The 23,287-nt window shown below is 41.2% G+C and overlaps 1 protein-coding gene across 6 annotated transcripts in view; it reads right to left on the reverse strand.

Moving 5' to 3' along the window:
- Nucleotides 1-23,287, reverse strand: part of GALNT18 (polypeptide N-acetylgalactosaminyltransferase 18) — a 387,970-nt gene that overhangs the window by 201,155 nt on the left and 163,528 nt on the right. For all 6 annotated transcript variants that reach the window (XM_048854232.2, XM_048854233.2, XM_048854234.2 and 3 more), the window contains exon 2: nucleotides 8,427-8,619. In XM_048854232.2, the coding sequence (XP_048710189.1) occupies nucleotides 8,427-8,619 (193 nt within the window). The remainder of the gene's footprint in view (nucleotides 1-8,426; nucleotides 8,620-23,287) is intronic.

The following is a 23,287-nucleotide window of genomic DNA, read 5'->3' on the forward strand; positions in this document are numbered from 1 at the left end:
TCACTGTTGAAACACATTTCCAACCGTTAGAACCACTGCAGTTATTCCTTAGGTTCGCAACAGGAAATAACTCTGGTATTTTGGGGCCCACACTCCAGTTAGTTGCTTTTCCTGCTGCCCTCACTCCATTTTAAGCCTCCAAATGAGTAAGATACATCCATTTTGCAAACTCATTGCCTACCAGTTTGGGGCAAGTTGTATTACGATACCACTTACACTTATTTTCCGGAAATCTTTCACCAAGAATCTCTTGCCACCATTTATATTACCAATGAATTTGGCTTTCAACTACAATATATTTTCAGTTTTCTCCTGAACTTATACAACAGCTGGGACACTGGCAGCTCTCTCTGGATACATGATACCTTGCCAAGATTGTAGAATCCAGAAAAGCAATTGATGTATCTTGACAAATAATATATACCTTACACAGTTTGCCATGTTGTCATTATGTTTGCACTACCTTTCATCTCTTGCCTTCTGGCATTCTACCACAGATCCCTACCAAACTCAGAAGTGTGGTTATACTGTAGGTAAAAGACTAGTGACAAATTCATTCACTGATGGTGCAAGTGGGTGAAGTGTCATAGAAAATTTGATGTAAGGTAAAAGTTTCTGAAAGTGTCATTTGTCAGCTAAGACGCTTGACTAGCTCTAGCGCCATACAAATAATGACACAGCTGCTTTGAGAACAGAATTTGATAGAGATATTGAAAAAGGAGCATCCAGTCATGGCAGAAGATGTATATTCAAAATACTCTTTGTAATAAGCACAGAAACAAGAAAGCACACTAACCTCTCCTCTAGTGAGTTTACTCTGCATATTTAACACTATATGTTCATAAGGAGACTTTTAAATCTGTTCCTGACTGAAAGTATCTAACAGGTATACAGGCAAAAACAAAAAAGCTTTCCAAGCTTCTTCTAAAGAGTGTAGCACTTCAAGGACGTCTGAGGGTCAAATATTGTTCCCAGGCACGTCCTTAGCTAAAATGTCTACTGGAGAATGTAACATAGAAAAATCCTTCAAAACAGAACACATTAAGCTATGATGATGACAATCTATGTAATGACTAATTCATTAACAGAGGAGCAACTTCGATTAATTTTTAATATTTATTACTATCACAGAGTACTCCTTCCCTCTGATGTTTATAAAAATCAGAAGTTTTAAACTGAAAATTTATTTCTTTACTAGTTTGCCTTCCAATAACACCACAGAATGGCTTCTTACAGGTGCTCGGAAGTTACATTTGTTTATTTTTAAAAAAAAAAATTGAACCATTCTAAAAAAATATAGTAATGGACTTTGCAAACACAGCTCAGAGCACAAACGGAAGGTTTATCTATCGTCCTTGGCAGAGAATCACTGTACACCACATAAGCAGCAGATGAAGTGAGGAAAGTGGTGGAAAGTCCTATGAGCTGGCGTCTCACCTTCTAGAATTCTGTAAATTGCATAAAACTCAGTTGCCTCTCCTGAAGCTTTCACTCGGTCTTTTACCTTTGCTACAATTCCTTAGATCTCTTCTTCAATCACCCCCAAGTTCTCATCGGAAAAATATCATTTTCTACTAAATTTTTCAAATTTTGATGGGAAATTTTAAACCCAAAAACAAAACAAAATTTGTAGTTAAGTTTTTAATTGCTTTTTCATTTGTTTGCCTCAGTTCCGTTTCTGAACATGGGAAAAATTGGGCTCTTGTTCAACTCCCTTCTCAAGTTTTTCCTTTTTTCTCCAGTGGGGGGGAAAAAAAAAAGAAAGGGGAAGCTGAGACAAACTGGGTTTACCCAGATTCACCTTTTCTTAATTCTTTCAAACCTTTTTCAGTGAAAAAAGTCTGAGAAAGTGATGGATTTCTCTTTGACTATTTTGTTCTATTTTTACCCCAACTTTAAAACTTTTTTTAAAAAGTTAAAAAGTCTGCACCAGTGACGGAAAACCACTCACTCTGTTTTATTTTTCCAACTAGAAAAGTGTGAAAACAGTTTCTTATAAGTGTGAGAAAATGCTAATCTCATGTTTTAAAAATTTGTTTCACATTCATTCACATTTTTCTAATTGGGGGAAAAAAGTAAAAGTGAGAAGATGTTCTCTCCCCCACGTTCTCACATTTTTACTTTTTTCCCCAAGGTTTCTGCCAATAGAAAAAGGTTAGATCAGGGGTGGCCAATCTGTGGCTCCGGAGCCACATGCGACTCTTCAGAAGTTAATATGCGGCTCCTTGCATAGTAGGCACCGACTCCAGGGCTGGAGCCCTGGCACCAACTTTCCAGTGTGCTGGGGGGTGCTCACTGCTCAACCCCTGGCTCTGTCCCCACTCTGCCACCTCCCCTGAGCCCGCCGTGTCCTCGCTCTCCCGCCCCCCCCCCAAGTCTCCTGCACGCCACGAAACAGCTGATCGGGAGGGAGACGGAGGCGCTGATCGGCGGGGCTGCTGGTTGGTGGGAGACGCTAGGAATAGGTGTGGGGGGCTGCTGACGTATTACCGTGGCTTTTTGGCAACATACATTGGTAAATTCTGGCTCCTTCTCAGGCTCAGGTTGGCCACCCCTGGGTTAGAGAGAAGGGAAAAACCACTTCCTCTCCCACTTTTTCCCATGTGAAAAAAGGGAAGAAAGTTAGAAAAAGAGAGAAAGGGGGCTGACCACAAAATCCAAAAACTGAAAATGAAAGCTTTTCAGTTTTTGAACAATGAAACTTTTTTTAAAATTCAAAACACATATTAAATAATTTCTAATGAATCAAAATGAACATTTTCATTTAGAAATTTTCCATAAAAAGTTAATAAAATATTTTATTTGAAATTTTAATAGGACTAATACATGTTCTTTCTCCCACCTTTATTGCTCGTCAGGGCAATGATTCTGACCCTGAGAGGTGGGAAGGTCCGAGAGCGCAGCCCAAGCTGGAATGTCTACACCACAATTAGACAACCCTGCAGCCCGAATCACCTGGCATGGGCCAGCTGCAAGTGTCTAATTGCAGCATAGACATACACTTAGAGAGAAAGGATTGTTTTAGGGGCGAGGCACTGAACTGGAAATCAGGAGATTCCTGATTCTCCCCCTGACTCTGTGACACTTTAGGAAAGTCATTTCACTTCTCTGTGCCTCAGTGTCCCTAGCTATAGACTGTGGATAATAGCCTACTTCACAATGAGGTATGAGGTTGAATTCATCAGTGCTTGTGAGGAATTCATATATGACCATCATGTATGTACCTCCACACAAGTGTATCTCACATGGCTGTAGCTCCCAGTAAAGACAATGTACCCGAAGCCACAACTGAACCACTGTTGCATTCTTCTGACTGGCAGTTCTGTACCACCTGCTAGGTTTTCAAGTATAAACTAGAGCGGAGTCCAATGCCTGGATTTTTCATTTCTTTTCTGTTTGTTTTTTTAATTTTTGTCTTTAAGGGCTGACCACTCTTTATCCAGCTATGGATAAGTGAGGTTCTGTATGTATTCCCCCTCTTCCTATGCTAAACGAGACTGCCCTTCAAAACTGATCAGAACACACACAGAGATTACTTGCTTTCTATCTCAGAAGTAACATCTCCTGTTCTCTTATAATTTGGGATGACACAGAGGTCATTTGCTTTTTGCCAATGAAATTGGTAGAAGCTCCCAGGTTCAAGTCTCCCAATGTCATCTCCAGGACAATACATACTACCATAACGCTGACCAACACTGGGAACAGTTACATAAGCAGATGACGAGCAAATGACTCCCCTGCGCTAAAGCATCACAAAACATGAATTTAATGGATGTTTCCCTTTTCTCTGCAGCCATATTTTCATTCCTTGGCTATCCCATCTGCTCAATCAGCTCCTGGTTTATGATTGTTTCTATGGGCTGGATCCTGCTCCCATTCAAAGCAATCAGACTTTTACCACTGACTTGAATGAGAGCAAGATCAAACCTTAAGGTTCTGATTTACCATGATTGTTAAGCACATGCCTAGCTTTAACTTATTGCTTAATGTTAGGCCCATGCTCAGTTACCTTACTGAACTGGGACCTCGATGTGGTATAAATGTGGAATAGCTGAGTTTTCTAAACAGGTCTTTAATATGCAACCAAAACGTTTTCCCTGCATAGCGAAGAGAACATCCCCGTTGCACACTTCCAGGGTGCCAAACTGTACTCAGTCAGCTGGGAAAAGAAGTGATCCTACTACAAGGCAAACACTGTTGTACCTTTAGCAACCCCTGCAACAAGAGAAAAGCCACATTTTTTTCCCTCCCTCCAGTTGTCCTGCCGATGATTTTCATGCAAATACAGTGTTTCTCAATGCAGAAAGCGCTTCACTGACTGCAGTCACCCATTGGCCTATTCTTTCATTCCACATATACCTCGTAAAAGAAATTCTGCAGAACATTTCCTCCACTGGGGATCTACTGTGCACCTTTTACCTCTATTCCCCACACCTCACCCCTCCATAAGCAAAGAAGAAAAAGGACTGAATGTTATCTTTGTTTAACAGATGTGCTTCAGGGATCAGGCAACAACAACAACAAAATGTTCCCAACCAGCAAAGTGGAAGCATAATTCTGCAGCTGGTCAAAAGAAGACTTGGTGCACAGCTCTGCGATTCCTTAATAACCTAACTTTCAACAATATCTTTCTTGTTCAATGTTTTACATGCAGCAAGCTTCATATGCGCTGCCTGCCCTACTTAAAACAATAAGCACAGCAGAGCTGCAGCTAACCCAATGTGTTATCCCATTCCTGCCTAGAGTAAGGCTGGCACTGCTTTCTTCAAAATGGTTCCAAGCTCACTAGAGCTAGTAGTTAGTTGTTGCCAGTGGTATTTTCTGCCAAATATAGACGCAGTGCTGACTGACAGATGGGGACTGGGGGTGGGAGGCAGAGAAGTAAACAGCTAATCACTGATATTCCAGCAGCAGAAAATAACTATCGGGAAGTACTGGGAGAGAAAGATGTGACAGAATCCCCACAGTATTGCTTATGCAGTGTGGTAAGTACTGTAGATAAGGAGATACACAGCAGGGAACTACTCCAATATGTTATCATTTCAGGACGTTTGAATACTCCATAGACATTAGCACAATATTGTCATTTGTATTACAACAGCGCCTACAGTTCTCAACTAGGCTTGGGGTCCCATCCTGCTACCACTTTAGAAACACATAGTAAGAGATGCATACCCCAAAGGAAAGTGAGCAGTTTCAACAGGTGAAATTCACTCCTATACAGAGGCTGAGCACATGGCTAGGTTCAATATAAGTCGCACTTAAAACCTACTTTGAGATATGGCAATTGCTACATCCTCTACTTTATTTGTACAATGATTCTTTCCCATTAAAATTGATCAGTTTACCCTAAAGAAATAAGGGCCCCAGGACTGGCCCATTTTTTCCATGTTTAAACATCTTTGGTTCACAAAATCCGGCCTTGGTTTTGTGAGCACAACTAATTGCAGCCCAAATCATTGCAACTTAGACCTCTAACTGCCATACGTGGTTTTACATTTAAATGTAGGCAAAAACTGAGCCTATAAAACATAAGACTGCTTCTCAAAATTATGTATATTGTATGTGCCTAACATGTTCAACAGAGTTGCTGACTCTCTGACCCTAAATATGGATGTAGGGCTCCTCTCTTAAGACATCCTACATACAACTGTTCAAACCCTACACGAAAGAGCAGAGAGTCATACTAGTATGCTATAAAAGGAGTTGAAGTACTTGATTAAATTAGGGTCTGGTACAGAGAGGACTTGTAAGAACATAAGAAGAGCATAGTTTGAGGAGAAAACCTAGGCAGCAGTTTATGTCTGCTGTTATTTCGGTTACCAGCGAAGCCAAAACACTGATGGAGGCAAGCTTGGACTACATAAAGTGGATTTATATTTTCTCTCCAGAGAAGAGTAATTATTTTTACTGTTTCAAAAATGTATAAGGCTTTGGGTCTTTCTTGCCACTGACATTTTTCACATGTGTATGGTATTTGATCTATTGTATGCTAGATACTGTCAGGCAGCTACAGGGGATGCCATTAAAAAAATTCAACCTTGCCACATATGGTAATTAAATTTACAGCATTATTTCTAGTATTTTTCATTCTCAGTATCTGGAATAAATACTGGCCTAAAGGTAAATACCACTGCATAGTATGTATTAATTTATTTAATGGTGCTAACTATGCAGGAAAATACTAATAGAATGGAACAGACCAGTGCTCCATCTTGTCTCTGACAATGGCCAATATCATCTCCTTTAGAGGAAGGTGCAAAAAATGCTGCAGTGGGTGATTATGGGTAACACATTTTCAGGGACAGATCCCTCCGAACCTACAATAGTTAAGGGTTGGTTTATGCCAGGCAAGTACCTGTCAAGAATTGTCTAGTTATTACTTAGTCCTGCCTTGAGAGCAGGGGATTGGACTAGATGACCTCTCGAGGTCCCTTCCAGTCCTACACTTCTATGAGCCTTTCTATCCCTTCCAGAAGTCTCTTATAAATATTGGCTATTATAACTCTGGAAATTCTTGTTATCTATATAAAGTGTCCAATTCTATTTTGGAATCCTGTTACATTCTTGGCCTCAATTATATCTTGTGGCAATAAGTTCCACAAACTACTTGTACATTGCCTGAAAACATATTTCATTTCACCAGTATTGAATTTGCCACACTTAATTGAATATTCCGTTGTTCTTGTATTGGGAGAAAGATCAGAAACATCTATGCATCCTGTCTTCTTTAGACCATTCATTATTTTGTAGTCATGGATCCAGAAGTATATTTTAAATTTTGACTGTGCAGAGTTAACTAAGGATCAAAACTGCCATGGAAATTACAAACACAATTCCCTGTAACCGGGATTTCTTTAAAAACCCCCACAGTAATAATTTTCTCTCAGACATAGTAACATTCATGCTCTCTGACTTTTTAATTTTTTATATTTAGAGTTTTAAAAAATTAAATTGAAATCCTTGAGGAGCATCATTTCATAAGAAAAAAAAAGCACAAACGTGCTTCTATTCTGGCAAGAACATCTTGTTAGTCCTAGAAGATTTATTTTTTTCTAAATTAATTTACAATTAAAAAAGGAACAGATTGTGCATAAAGATACTGCTAATGGATAAAACTAGAAGGCACATATAATTGCACAGGGCTTGATATCTTTTATGTTGCCACCGTATCAGATCTCAGATAGAGACATTTGTAATATCTAGATTCTGGAGTGGTGCTGTGATCAAACCTTTTAATTGATTCTGGGTCATTTTTTTTTTAACTTATTACTTTATCTAGTATATGGTACAATTTCTGTTTGCTTGTTTTACTTGTTGCAACATGTGGTTTAAAGACCTGAATAAGAAGCCAACTGGATCGCTTAATGAGTTGGTAATGAGACAAAGCCGTTCATGTCTAGATCACTGGTGCAAACCTAATCCTGGTTTGTATCAGCCAGTAGCGATTACTGTAATATCTCTTTGGGTGGATTGTGAGAAATCAATTTCTCTCCATCCAGTTTCCAGTAGACAAGTGTTCACATCAGAAACTTGGCACTTTTGTTTCTAGTGTAAGACGACCTGCCAAGGACTGAGTGGATAAGGAGACTTGACTCTACCACCTCTATAGGTGGTCCCACCAGAATAGGACCAAGATGCATTACCAGAGCAGTAATGTTTGTGCAGCCACTGGGCCCCATGCACCCTGACAGGGGGTGAGGAAACAACTGGTTACTTAGCATGGGAGCAGCTTAGTCAACCAGCATGGTACCTCCCCCAGAGAACAGCCATTCTGAACTCCACCTGGGGTTCCACAGGAATTCTGCCAAGAGAGGCTACCCAAGAGATGCAATAAATCAGTACATAGCCTGTGTGCACCACCTGAGCCGGCCAGCCTTGTCTGCTTTCTGATCTGTACCAGCCAGCTCTGGACTCCCCAGCTTTGAGTGGACCATTCCAACATGCACTCTGCACAATTCCAGGTGTACTTGCACTGTTGGGCTATCACTGCCTGGGTTCTACTAACTTCCAGTAACTGTAATTCTGATTCATTCAACTGTATCGACCACAGCTTCTGAATGGACTGCGGGTTAACACAAAAAAATAAGCAGATTCTTCTCTGATAGATTGGGCTAAACAACAGAGCTCACTGACCGGCTGTGCAGCGTAAGTCACAGCTAGGATTTTCAAGGGGATTTAAGGGAGTTAGGCACTGACTGTCAATGGGAGTTTGGCACCTAACTTCCTTTGAAAATCTCAGCCTACACTTATTTCATAAAGCTCCTTCAATTCAGCCTGGGTAACCCATGCACCAGCACAGTAATGATATAATGTTTCATAACATTTCCAATTAAAAAGTGTGGGCTTGCTGTAGAACTTGGGAATTCTCCTAACCATTGGCATTTCGGGTATAGTTAATAGTAAGTTCAATTGAAAGCACTTACCCATTGGGCCTCAGGTCAGGTAGTGGCCTATCCAATGGTAGGCGATCACTCAAGTAAGCATTGTAGCCATAATACTGGAATTGTTTAAGGGCAATGCGTCTGTTTTCAGGACTGAGGTCCTGGCCCCAGTGAGCAAAGAGGGATGAGTCAGTGAAAGCTTCTGCAGGATTTTCTTCCAGCTTTGGTGGAGCTTCTATAAAACAAAACAAAAAAGAAAAAGATTTTTAGATCTTTAATTCAAAACAAGCATGTATGAGAGGCATTATCTTAGGAATGCAACTTTCTTTGCTCAGAAAACAAAACCCTGCATAAAGCATATGGTTTCAGTTTACTGCAGCTTACAACTTTCTTCAGCCACTCAACCTTTGCATTCCAGGGCATTCATCAAGTAATATTTTTGTCACCATATAATATTTTCGTCCTGTGTGGCAGCATCTGTGCACCTAAAAACTATTCCAGTAAGAGAGATTCAGAAACGGGGGGCGGGGGGGAAGGGAAGGAGCCCACAACGTTTTATTCGTGATATGCTTGGCATCTAAAAAGAACCGTATCATAAATAAAAACACAGCATTTTCTCCCAAGATCTAACTGCCTACACAGTCTGTTAAACAGAACTTGTAAGACTATCTGTAATAGACCATCTGGTAACTCCAGTCAGTGTTACTCCTCTATTCTCAGGGGCCATACACAGCTAAAATTCTAACCTGACAACCATGCTTAAATATTTTCCTATTCTATTAAACACAGTATGAATGAAGGACGCAGTACCTCACCAGCCCTTAATTTGTCATAGTTAATTGTTGATTCACAAAAGAAAAGGGCACCGAAAAAGATCTTCATTTTTCTGAAAGTCCATATAGTTTATGAACAGCCTCCCTGGAGACATTAACAAGTACCCAGCTAAATAACAATATCTCATTTTTTAATACAGCTGCATTCGCAAATCATAGCACTTCATTAATGCAAGTCAGAATGTGTCTTTCCAGAAGATTTTAATGGAGTTTTCTGATGTCTCTGTTGTGCAGTAGATTCATCAGCGCTGTCTCCAGAGATGGTACAGTGTCACGCTCGACTCCTACACAATCACCTACAGATCCAAAAGGCAACTTCAACCAGCAAGATGGAAACGTACAAAGAGAAACAGCTTGAATAAAATGACATTTTCCATCACCTGGGATCATAACTCCCGACATGTGTCAGGAAGCCCATCCTTTTATCTTTTTTAACATAAATTGAGAAGATTAAGCTGTTAGCTTCCTGTGAGAAGCTCTTCTTTTTTCCCCTGACAACTCTGACAAGACACTAATGAAGGTCTGGTTACTTGCATTAGCTTCCAATCTCTGTAAATATGTAGCGTTTCTTAATCTGTCATGGCACTTTGTTACTGCTTGAGTGCTGAGATCAGCTCCATTTCACTTCAAGGATGAAAGACATGCTAAGCCCTCAATCAAATGAGAAAAGAGCTCTGACAGGCCTGCTACCCAACACATCAAGGTGATTTCAGAACAGGATACAGAAAGCACGATCAAATATGACTTTGCAATGGCATTTCATTAGGAAAGATCAACTAATTCAGCTTAACAAAGAGCGTCACCTGAACAAGCTGCAAATTTGAGATGGACTGGTAGTTAAAAATTAACCTGCCTAAGAATCATAGCAACAGACAGTTGTTTCTTGACCATAACTCCCTGATGCCCCACAAGTAGTTTTTATGTATACAAATAATCGCATTAACCATAAAAGGACTACTTGCATGAGGATACCTCACATAGTAAGGCCTGCTGAGCCCACAGAATTCTTCTCACAGGTCAATGGGAACTGATGGTGCTCAGCACTTCTCAGGACCGTGCACATACACCTTGATTCAGGAAAATACTTCAGTACATGATTAACTTTAAGCACATGCTTAAATTATTTGGTGAATCAGGGTCTTAACTAGCAAATGAAAGAGGAGATCTACACCAGAATTTATGGCAGTTTATTTAGTGTCCATGAACGTGAGAGTTTCCTAAAGAGATTTGCTGTTTTCTTATTCATGTGGCAAAGTTATTTCCTTAGTGCTTGGAGTCTCCTTAGCCATGGATATAAACACAAAGGTTTTCAATACTCTCTCAGCTAAACAGACAAAATGCTATGGCTTTGCATACACAGAATGCCCATTACATTTTAATGTGCAGAACTAAGAGATAGCAGAGCTGCAGGGCTATGACAGCAAAAAAGACATGAATGAAAAATCACGAAAGAAGCAGGAAGACAGTTAAGAAGAGTACGGTAAACAGGAATCTGCTTTTAAAAATTCTAATAGCAACTTGAAAAGACCTATTTTAAGGGCCAGATAAATGCTAAGCGGACAGTTAAGGGCAGAAATAGGCATGATGTAAATTTTGCATTGGTGAAAGGCATTAGATACATAGCTCTGTAGGCTAAAATATTCTATTTAGTCAAAGGTCATGTACGGGACAAGCAATATCAAGTCAAGCGTTTCCTTACCGTCTTGTTCATGTGCCTCCACCTTGACCAGAAGGATCATCTCTAACACTGAGAGAGTACTTCACTTTCCAGACTCCTACCTCTACTGCAGACAATTATTACCGGTTACTTTGGGGGTAGATTATTGTGACCTGGACATCTTCCTATGCATTGGAATTGGACTGAATTTAACAGGTCATTCACAAACATACAGCAAAACAGTATTCACATAGTAAGAAATTTGCCTCACTATTGGTCACAGGCCAGCCTTAAAACTTTGTGAAGAGATGAAATGTTGTGCATCCCATTACCTGGATTCTCCTATTTAGAGGCAGGGCATTATGTAGCCTTCTCCATGCCTACTGCTCCTGTCCTCTTCCACATCCCTCCTCCCCCTAAACAGACTAATATGAAGATCAGCAATGGAGGTCTGCCTCCAAGTTGGGAAACTCTGCAAATATTTTGACAATTGTTTTTTATCTGTTACAAAACAAACATCCTGACCTAAAGGAGTATTACATTCTTCTAATCTTTGTAACAGATACCTTAATCAACACATTCAAGACAGAAAATTCCACTGAGAACACAATGGATTAGTCTTCAAAAGGTGAAAAGCAAATATGAGCAATTCACACTGTAAGAAGTTGACATTTCTGAAGTTATATATCAAGACTGGCTTCCCTCCTCCTCCCTTCCCTCCTCCTCCCCATCCTGACATTTAAAGAAAAAGGTTGCGCTAATCTGGATTTCTCCAACTCGGACATGTTGTGTCTGAAGGTTTCAAAGTTTATATTCATTTATTATACTTCCAGCGTATGGCTGACTGATATATGATCTAGTCTAAACATCTCTTGCAAGCCAAAAAAGTAGCCCCCAATAAAGAAGTTGTAATTAAAAGGATGAGATTTGGGGTAATAGACAGATGCACCTGCATAGACTTGTAGCTACCAGAAAGTTCCTTTTCTATACAGCTTCATCCCAAGTAATCAAATACTGTCCTCACATTCACACTCAGCATTCACTGAATTTCAGCAAACATTGCCGAAAAAGTATTTCCTTACGAGACTCACTAATCTCTTGCTATTTCTTAATTCAAGCAGCATTTGGCAATCAAAAACTTAGGACCAAGACTCTTGCGCTACTGGATAGCTCTGATGATAACAGTTTTCAAAAAGAAAAGGAGTACTTGTGGCACCTTAGAGACTAACCAATTTATTTGAGCATACAGCTCACTGTAGCTCACGAAAGCTTATGCTCAAATAAATTGGTTAGTCTCTAAGGTGCCACAAGTACTCCTTTTCTTTTTGCGAATACAGACTAACATGGCTGTTACTCTGGAACAGTTTTCAAAACTCTCACAAATCACTTGACCGTTTTTCATACACTGAGCAACCACTTCATTTCACTGTGAGTATAAGAGGAAAAAATAACAATGCTAGTAAAAAAATTATTGGTTATTGAATTCAAATGGATTTGAGCATGAATTTCTAATGGCAGAATTTGTCTCCCTTTATTTGGCTGAAAGTACTCAGGTAATAGATTCATAGGACTGGAAGGGACCTCGAGAGGTCAGCTAGTCCAGTACTCTGCACTCGTGGCAGGACTAAGTATTATCTAGACCATCCCTGACAGGTGTTTGTCTAGCCTACTCTTAAAAATCCCCAATGATGGAGATTCCATAACCTCCCTTGACAATTTATTCCAGTACTTAACTACCCTGACAATTAGGAAGTTTTTCCTAATGTCCAACCTAAACCTCCCTTGCTGCAATTTAAGCCCATTGCTTCTTGTCCTGTCCTCAGAGGTTAAGAAGAACAATTTTTCTCCCTCTTCCTTGTAACAACCTTTTAAGTACTTGAGGAGACACGATAACATTTTTCTTTTCCAGACGAAACAAACCCAATGCTTTCAATCTTCCCTCACGGGTCATGTTTTCTAGACCTTTAAATCATTTTTACTGCTCTTCTCTGGACTTTCTCCAATTTGTCCACATCCTTCCTGAAATGTGGCACCCAGAACTGGACACAATACTCCAGTTGAGGCCTAATCAGTGCAGAGTAGAGTGGAAGAATTACTTCTTGTGTCTTGCTTACAGCACTCCTGCTAATACATCCCTGAAAGATGTTTGCTTTTTCTCTTCTTTTACAACATCATTACACTGTTGACTCACGTTTACCTTACTATGTTTTTATCCTGTGCTGCTTTCTGGGCCATGGTTATTAGATCTGTAGCTAACCTCCATACTGAATTTCACTACTATTACTACTTCTAACCTCCCTAACTGCAGCTCCAAAAACAGAAATTCAGCCTCCTAGCTGTATTGTTCATTATGCTGTAGCTGGCAATATTCTCCCCATCTCCTCTCAGTCTGACTTTAGCTGGCTGCATGATACATTACAGGGACACTTGAGGTCAGAAGATATCAGCGAGAGCCGGCATGTACCTAACATCAAGATGTTTCCCTCTTCTTCATACTACAAAAATGAAACAAAAACAAAAACACCCAACATTTCTTAATAGCTTTGTTGTCAAATAAAGCCAAATCTTATTAAAAGGTATAGAAACCACTTGATTCAATGAAACTCCCATACCGTCCTCAATAAATATCCTCTGTAGCGGTTTTATTTGGGCTTTAAAACAAAAACAAAAACAAAAAACACAAAGATACAAAAAAACATATGGCTTGCTGTTATCCTGGTAAGGTTAAATGTTCTTTTAGTAGCTTTCAATTCCGCATAACTAATTTGTAGTTATTTTTAGTAAACTGGGCCCCAGGTTGTAGTTATGACCTGTGAGCTGGAATTCTCAACAAACAACAAACAGGATGGGATTCCTCTCTCAATTTGCCGCACAGTTCCCAGGTTTTAATGGACCAGGTGATTCAAGGGGTTTCTCTCTATTCTAGCAAGGAGAGGAAATATTGCATTCATGTGGCAGGAATGTGAGTATGAGTGCAGGTAGCTTTTCCCTGAAGTTACAGACAAATACATCACAGTGTAAAGCCAGAATAAATGGGCTTTGCACAGATGTACGCTACAGTGATCGAGATGATGGAATTCCCATCTACACCTTTGTTCTGGAAGAAGCTGCTGTGTTTCCTCTCTCTACACCTTTCCACACAGAAATTAGCCAGCGTGTCTGCATAGTCATCGATCCACTAGCCACCTCTCTACTCCCAAAAACCTGTGTCACTGCTGAGAGTTACCACAAAGAATTTCTCTGACATACAGGGGTGTGTGTAGTCCCCTCACACTCTTCTGCACTGTGCCAGCCCTCCCTCCCCGCTCCTCACTCACACAGAATCTGGGAGGGTGCTTCCCCCAGTGCAGACACACAGACAAGCACGAGCTCTGCTCAAACTAGCATGCAAAAAATAGTACTGTGTCCATGGAAGCTCAGTTCTAGCCACTAGAGTACATACCCAGTGAATTGGGCTGAATTGTACTCAGGTGGCTTGCCCATGTCACCCTGTGGCTACACCACCATTTTTAGCATACTAGCTTGAGCAGGGCTAGCATATCTCTCTACCCACACTGGGAAGCATCCTCCCACAACTGCACAGATGTGCACTCACTCTCTAAGCCATTCTGCGGTTAGGGGTGTGGATGAAACAGTATTTTGACCAAATGACATATGGACCACCTAAAAACTCCATTGATCACAACAGTCCATTGATCACAATAAACACTATTTTATTTACTGTTTAAGCAGACTTTTAGCTCATATCTGATAACTTCATGGATTACTTTTCAAGTGATATATGGCAATAATTACAGAATTCTTATACCCACCTACTCCACACTTATATGGACTAAAAGATGTTTTTCTTGGAAGTTATAATGACCCTACATTTATGAAGGTCCTTTAACCCAACCTTCTTCACAGACATCACTAATCTCCCAAAAACAAACTTCCCACATGAAGCCTTTGAACAAGAGGAGAAACAAAAGCAAAATTAGTTCTATTCTTATTAGTTAGATTTATGACAGTAGCACTTAAGAGCCTTAGCTATGGACCAGGACCTCATTGTGTTAGGTGTTGGACAAACAGAACAGAAAGAGTACGCCTGCTCCACCAGCAAGAGGTGTGTTTGTCTTACTGAGCCGAGTAGCTGTGCGATCCTATTATAGTCTCCATTTCCCTTCTTTTCTCTTCCCCCATTTTTGGGTCTGTTTATTACCTTATTCTGCCTTCTCAATTTTAGCTCTTCCAGGTAGGGACCTTGTCTCTACTTGTGCCTCTGAGGCACCTAGCACAACTGGGTGCTCAAAAAACATACGACTGTAAGGTTTTCAGAATAGGGACATAGTGGGTGAAATTTCACCCACTGACTTATTTGTCTGGAAAGATCTGTGCATGTTTACGGTATCATTTAATAGTTAATAACTGATCTTACAAACTATATTTAGGAGTGGCTTTGCCCACTACTGAAATCTAACCACCTCTGGGAAGGAACAGGGAAATCAGTTAACACCACACAACAACGTTAGGGACTGTTTAAGAAGGAAGTGAAGAATATTGTACCCGATTGCAATTAGAGTAAGTATTTAGGGACAATAAGCAAAATGCAATTATGTAAGTTGAAACATGCCCAAAACTGTGCCAGGGGATTTTTCTGACCCACTAGAGCAGACTTCACTTTTACACCTCATCTAAAAGATGCTAACCTCAGCAACACACTGCCATCTAATATGGAAGGCAGTAGTTTACGACCGACTAAGAAAGGTAGAAAGCCTCTGCTTAGTCCCTAGTATAATTTTGTGGTGCAGCTACACATTCCTTGTTTATTTCCCATGCAAGCACTGATCCACTCCAACCAGGCTTCGTTTCTATTTTCTAAGAATTGTCACAACTTCAGCTACTGCTTAAAGTTTGGCCCTCGTTGGTGGGAAATATGTTAGTGGCCTCAATTTGCTAATGGATGACTGTAATCACTGACAACCGGCACAATTATAGGCAGCCTTAGCAGACTGAATGAGTATGGGAACTGACCTACCTTCTCACTTTTATGGAGGAAGCACCCCTGAAGGGGTTGATACATATTGGCAGTAATGCAGATGCAGGGTAACATTTTCAGAAGCACCTCAGTGACTTAGGCCTGGTCTACACCAGGAAATCCACACCCCTAAGCAACGGAGTTAAACCAACCTAACTCCTGGTGTAGACAGCACTAAGCTGATGGGAGAATTCTCCCACTGACCTAGGTACTGCCTCTTGGCATAGGTAGTGTCTTCACTGAAGCACTACAGTAGCGCAACTGTACCACTGCAGTGTTAAGTGTAGACAAGCCCTTAAAAGCCTAAGTCCCATTTATTTTCATTAGGACAAAGGCACTTTTGAAAGTTTTACTTGGAATCTTGCATTGCAGTTGTCTGTGTTGTACCCTGATCTGTCCACAGAAGGCTTTAACCTTCCAGGATTTTAAAACAAATTAAAAGAAAATGGTCTCTCATTCAATATGCAGTTACGGTTGACAATTGCTTGGCTGGCAGAAGAATTGTTGAGACAGCCTTGAAAAAGAACAAGAATAACTGAGCTCATAACGTCACAAGTAGGAATACTGCATGTGCTCCATTGTCTTCTGTGCTGCATCATCTGGAATAATAATGTTGCCACCACTAGTCATTCTTTTCTGTAAATTATTTATTTGCTTAAGCTGTACAATGTATCACTTTCCCCCAGTTTATTATTTATGCTAAATTGGTTCTCTCTGTTAACATGTTTTTCATTATTTCTCCATAAGAAATACTATTTCACTTTGAATTTTCATCATACAGAAGCTGGGGTTTTTTAATTATTACAAATGCTGTTCTAAGAATAGCACAATAAGTTCTCGAAGTTAAGCACCAACAGAGGAAATATGTGTGAAATTTGCAGCAGAAAGGTCACTAATAAAGAGTTGGGATTATGGTGTGATGTTGCAAAGCTACAGTAATTAATTAGAAGCAAAGGTAATATCACTGTATGATGGGCTAGTGAGACTAGCAAGGCCACATATACAACTCGAAGTACACGGTTTCAAAATTCCATCTCCTGTCAGGCTGCTGCTGAGAAGAATGAAAGTAAAACACAATTAAATACAGAAGTAGACAGGGGTCATTTTGCTCTTCTCCCCAAATGAGTTCTTCTAGGCACATGATGGTTAAGGCTATGATTTAGTCACAGAGGTCACGGATTCTGTGACTTTACCGGACCTTCGTGACTTCTTCAGTTAGCAGCAGCTGAAGCTGTGGCTGGAGCCAGGGCTATGCTCCCCACATAGCCCTGTGGTGGGGGGTCTTTGCCGGGGCCATGCGCCCCTGCCCCGCGGCTTCTGCGGTGGGGGGTTGCAACTGGGGCTGTGCGCCTCTTGTCGCCTCTGCCGTGGCTTGTACCGTTATTTTAGTAAAAGTCACGGCGACAAACTGAAATTCACAGTGCCATGACCTTTACTAAAAATAACCGTGACACAATCTTAGCTTTAATGATGGTGTATTGAGAAGCATCCATTTTTGCCCAGCCTCATGTAAGCTGACCCTTGCTCCAGAAGGATTGCCATAAACTGGATTGCCAATCAAATAGGAAGATCAAGGGGGGAGAAGACAGCATCCCCAGGATAAAGAGATGAAGTAATAAGGCTGAGAAGGCATCTAAACCAGAGAATTAAACAAGACATTGCCCCCTAAAAACTAACAAATGAGGGATATAATGAAGAACAACAATAATACGTGGTGCAGCAAAAACGTCAGCTAGTGTGGAAATGCCTTCCATGGTGTTAGAGCCGCTTTCCAAGTCATGCTCTGTATCATTACACTGCTGATTTTAGTAAGTGTCAGTAACAAGAAAGGAAAGACCGTAAGCCAGATAAAACTCTAGATCTACAAGAAGATCTGCATTTCAGCTAAAGACAGGTAGGCAGGGGTTCTCAAAACTTCACTGGGCCACAACCCCCTTCTGACAACAAAAATTACTACATGATTACTACATTCGGGCGGGGGGGGGGGGAGGGGAGGGCGCACAAAGCCAAAGCCCAAGGAACCAACTAGGGGCAGAGCTCTTCTTGATCTGCTGCTCACAAACCAGGAAGAATTAGCAGGGGAAGCAAAAGTGGATGGGAACCTGGGAGGCAGCGACCATGAGATGGTCAAGTTCAGGATCCTGACACAAGGAAGAAAGGAAAGCAGCAGAATACAGACCCTGGACTTCAGAAAAGCAGACTTTGACTCCCTCAGGGAACTGATGGGCAAGATCCCCTGGGAGAATAACATGAGGGGGAAAGGAATCCAGGAGAGCTGGCTGTATTTTAAAGAATCCTTATTGAGATTACAGGGACAAATGATCCCGATGTGTAGAAAGAATAGTAAATATGGCAGGCGACCAGCTTGGCTTAACAGTGAAATCCTGCTGATCTTAAAACACAAAAGAGAGGCTTACAAGAAGTGGAAGATTGGACAAATGATCAGGGATAAGTACATAAATATTGCTCGGGCATATAGGAATGAAATCAGGAAGGCTAAATCACACCTGGAGTTGCAGCTAGCGAGGCATGTTAAGAGTAACAAGAAAGGTTTCTTCAGGTATGTTGGCAATAAGAAGAAAGCCAAGGAAAGCATGGGCCCCTTACTAAATGAGGGAGGCAACCTAGTGACAGAGGATGTGGAAAAACTAATGTACTCAATGTACTCCTAATGTACTCAATGCTTTCTTTGCCTCTGTCTTCACGAACAAGGTCAGCTCCCAGACTACTGCACTGGGCAGCACAGCATGGGGAGGAGGTGGCCAGCCCTCTGTGAAGGAAGAAGTGGTTCGGGACTATTTAGAAAAACTGGACATACACAAGTCCACGGGGCCGGATGCGTTGCATCCGAGAGTGCTAAAGGAATTGGCGGATGTGATTGCAGAGCCATTGGCTATTATCTTTGAAAACTCATGGCGATCGGGGGAAGCCCCAGAAGATTGGAAAAAGGCTAATGCAGTGCCCATCTTTAAAAAAAGGGAAGAAGGATGATCCTGGGAACTACAGGCTGGTCAGCCTCACCTCAGTCCCCAGAAAAATCATGAAGCATGTCCTCAAGGAATCAATTCTGAAGCACTTAGACGAGAGGAAAGTGATCAGGAACAATCAGCATAGATTCACCAAGGGAAGGTCATGCCTGACTAATCTAATTGCTTTCTATGATGAGATAAATGGTTCTGTGGATGAAGGGAAAGCAGTGGACGTGTTATTCCTTGACTTCAGCAAAGCTTTTGACACGGTCTCCCACAGTATTTTTGTCAGCAAGTTAAAGAAGTATGGGCTGGATGGATGCACTACAAGGTGGGAAGAAAGTTGGCTAGATTGTCGGGCTCAACAGGTAATGATCAATGGCTCCATGTCTAGTTGGCAGCCGGTATCTAGCGGAGTGCCCCAAGGGTCGGTCCTGGGGCCAGTTTTGTTCAATATCTTCATTAATGATCTGGAGGATGGTGTGGATTGCACCCTCAGCAAGTTTGCGGATGACACTAAACTGGGAGAAGTGGTAGATACGCTGGAGGGTAGGGATAGGATACAGAGGGACCTAGACAAATTGGAGGATTGGGCCAAAAGAAATCTGATGAGGTTTAACAAGGACAAGTGCAGAGTCCTGCACTTAGAATGGAAGAATCCAATGCACCCCTACAGACTAGGGACCGAATGGCTGGGCAGCAGTTCTGCAGAAAAGGACCTAGGGGTTACAGTGGATGAGAAGCTGGATATGAGTCAACAGTGTGCCCTTGATGCCAAGAAGGCTAACGGAAGAAGCCTGTAACCTGAGCCCCACCGCCCAGGGCTGAAGCCACCGGACTTCAGCTTTGGCCCCAGGCAGTGGGGCTTGGGCTTCGGTTTTGGCCCCGGACCCCAGCAAGTCTAAGCCAGCCCTGGTGACCCCATTAAAATGGGGTCCCGACCCACTTTGGGGTCCTCACCCACAGTTTGGGATCCTCCGGTATAGAGGAATGCCAGCTATTTAACAAATCTAAGCAAATCCATGTGTAGTATGTTCTTTGCGAATGAAACATGTTGGAACAGGTGCCTGTATTTGACCAAGAAGCCTTTGATCACATGTTCTTTTCCCTCCTCCATTTGCATTTTCAGTCTAGAATTGAAAACAAGGAATATATGGTGATTAAAACTACAGTCTATGAATCAGGTACTTGCCCAAGCTCAGTGGAATGAGGATGTAAATCTAAGTGGACTGCCATCAAAGACAAATAAAACTTCAGCCCTTTTTGTCAGAGATTTTATAATTGTGTTATTTGTCAGTGATTTTTTGATCTTTAGCAACCAGAGATTTGGAAAGTGAAGATAAACTCTTGTTTCCAGGGTTTTTGTACCTGTGTTGGTCTCAGAATATTAGAGAGAGAAGGGGAGTTATTTTTTATTAGACCAACTTCTACTCGTGAAGGACCTTTTGAGTGTACAGAGTTCTTCTTCGGGTCTAGGAAAAGTATTCCCAGTCTTACAGCTAAACACGAGGTGGAAGAAACTGTTTAGCATAAGGCATAAATACATCTTGAAAGAGATCATTTAAGGCGAAGTGGGCAGTTAACTCCTCTGTAGCTTTAAGACAGAGGAGGGGTAGTGGGTTACAGGTAATGAGCCATAAATCCAGTGCTTTTATTGAGTGCAAGATTTTTAGTGTCTACAGAGTTATTAATTTAAGCTCCTAGGTTCATCTTTTGAATGTGTTTTGCAGATTTCCTTTCACGATGAGGACTGAGAGGTCAGATATGGAATGATCATTTTATGAGGAGTGTTCGCCCATGGGCCAGTCCTTGCTTACAGACAGCCCCCCAACGTGAAGCAAATACTCACCAGCAAACACACACCACACAACAGAACCACTAACCCAGGAACCTATCCTTGCAACAAAGCCCGTTGCCAACTCTGTCCACATATCTATTCAGGGGACACCATCATAGGGCCCAATCACATCAGCCACACTATCAGAGGCTCGTTCACCTGCACATCTACCAATGTGATATATGCCATCATGTGCCAGCAATGCCCCTCTGGCATGTACATTGGTCAAACTGGACAGTCTCTACGTAAAAGAATAAATGGACACAAATCAGATGTCAAGAATTATAACATTCATAAGCCAGTCGGAGAACACTTCAATCTCTTTGGTCACTCGATTACAGACCTAAAAGTTGCAATTCTTCAACAAAAAAACTTCAAAAACAGACTCCAACGAGAGACTGCTGAATTGGAATTAATTAGCAAACTAGATACAATTAACTTAGGCTTGAATAGAGACTGGGAGTAGATGGGTCATTACACAAAGTAAACTATTTCCCCATGTTTATTCCCCTCTACACACACACAGTTCCTCAGACGTTCTTGTCAACTGCTGGAAATGTCCCACCTTGATTATCACTACAAAAGGTCCCGTCCCGTCCCCCTCGCTCTCCTGCTGGTAATAGCTCACCTTAAGTGATCACTCTCGTTACATTGTATAAGGTAACACCCATTGTTTCATGTTCTCTATGTATATAAATCTCCCCACTGTATTTTTCACTGAATGCATCCGATGAAGTGAGCTGTAGCTCACGAAAGCTTATGCTCAAATAAATTGGTTAGTCTCTAAGGTCCCACAAGTACTCCTTTTCTTTTTATGGTGTTTTTGTTTATCATTTTTCTGTGCGAGTTAGAGAGCATAGTGATTGTCTCGTTTCACCCACAAAGTTATTATTGGGCAGTTAAGTACACTGGATGAATGCAGCTCATTGGCATAGGCCTGTGTAGGACAAATGAATCTTGAAAGGTGTGTTGTGCGGGACATTAATCAGTGTAGCAGTGGAGATATATCTGCAGATTTTGCATCTGCTATTATTGCAGGGTCTGGTGCTACTTTGAATTAGCGTGTCCTGGTCTGTGGAAAGCTTGTTTCAGATGACAAACTTGGCAGGTTGTTTCAAGGCAAGAAGAGGGGGTTCAGGAAAGATTTGTTTTAAGGATGTTTCCCCACTAAGTATGGGTTGTAATTGTTTCATGATAACCCATGTGTATTCCAGTGTGGGATGGTAGGTGACAAGTAGAGGTAAGCAGTCATAGGAGTCTTTTTATTCCATATTGAAGCAGGTTCTCTTGGGGTATTTGGGTGGCCCATTAAATGATGTAGTCTACTTCTCTGGTGGAGTGTCCTTGTTTGGTGAAGGTGGTTTTAAGCGTGTTAAGGTATGCGTCCTGGACTTTCTCCTCAGAGCATGTTCTGTTGTATGTGACTGCCTGGCTACAGATAACAGAATTCTTCATATGTATGGAGTAGTTACTGGATCTGTAAAGGTAAGTGTGGTGATCCTTTGGTTTGTGTACATAGTTTGCTGTAGAGTTCCATTGCTGAAGCTGACTGAGGCATGAGAGGACATGATCTATTAGCTCTAAAAGCTTAAAGGACATGGTGACCAGAAACAATCACTTTCAGTTCAATACTTCCTTTGTCCAATAAATCAGCTAGTTTTAAATGCAAAACATGTTTTGTTAATTTTTTTTCCCTTATGTACCCAGCACATGTAAGGTAGTTTTATTTAACTAATAAACAGTTTTAAAATGCTATTTTTATGCATTAATTGAATTCCAATTTCCATCCAAATGCAACTTAACAAAAAATTAATCTAGTAAATAAGAAATGCACTCACCATATTCTATCAAAATAAAAATGTAAAACTTAATATGAAAGTGTAAGCTTAAATAAATATGTATAGATGTAGTTTATCCTCTAGTTAGCAAAAATAAGTACCAAATTTGTGTAAAGGCTATATTACATTGCAAATCTACATGTTTTAATGATTACCAACAAATGAGAAACTTTTCTTTACGAAACTAACTAAAATATATAAATGCAAAACAATTAAAATTGATTTAAATCAAGATTTTCTGCTTGCTGATTTAAATCTTGATTAAAATTGGTATTTTACACATCACTGGTTTAAAATCAATCCACCGTGTTCTGAAAGCTCATTCTACACAGAACTCATAATGAAGCCACCACCAGCTGAAACAAGGCTTCTGAAACTTGGGAACAACCTCCATGTTTTTATTGTATCAAAATGCTAAAAGGCAGTGGTTCCAGGTAGCTTACAAACATGGGCGGCAGGTGAAGCTTCCCCATGGGAAGGCTAGCCCCCTGTCCCACCTCTTCTGGCCAAGGTCACACTTCCCTCTCTCAGTCCACCATGGCCCACAACTCCACCCCCGTTCCACTCCACTCCCTGCTTACTCGTTTCTGACTCCCCACAAGCTGTGGCCCCCAAGACCTGAAAAGCTCTGTGCCACTGTGGCAGGGAGTGATGGCCCCTCGAGCCCTGGGACTTGGAAAGGGGAGATTTTTCCAGGGGCCCCAAATTGGCTGGGTCCCCTGGGCATGGGCCCCGTGGGCTCATGTGGTAAT

The sequence above is a fragment of the Caretta caretta genome, chromosome 6 (assembly GCF_965140235.1).
Source record: "Caretta caretta isolate rCarCar2 chromosome 6, rCarCar1.hap1, whole genome shotgun sequence".
Taxonomy (NCBI): Eukaryota; Metazoa; Chordata; order Testudines; family Cheloniidae; genus Caretta; species Caretta caretta.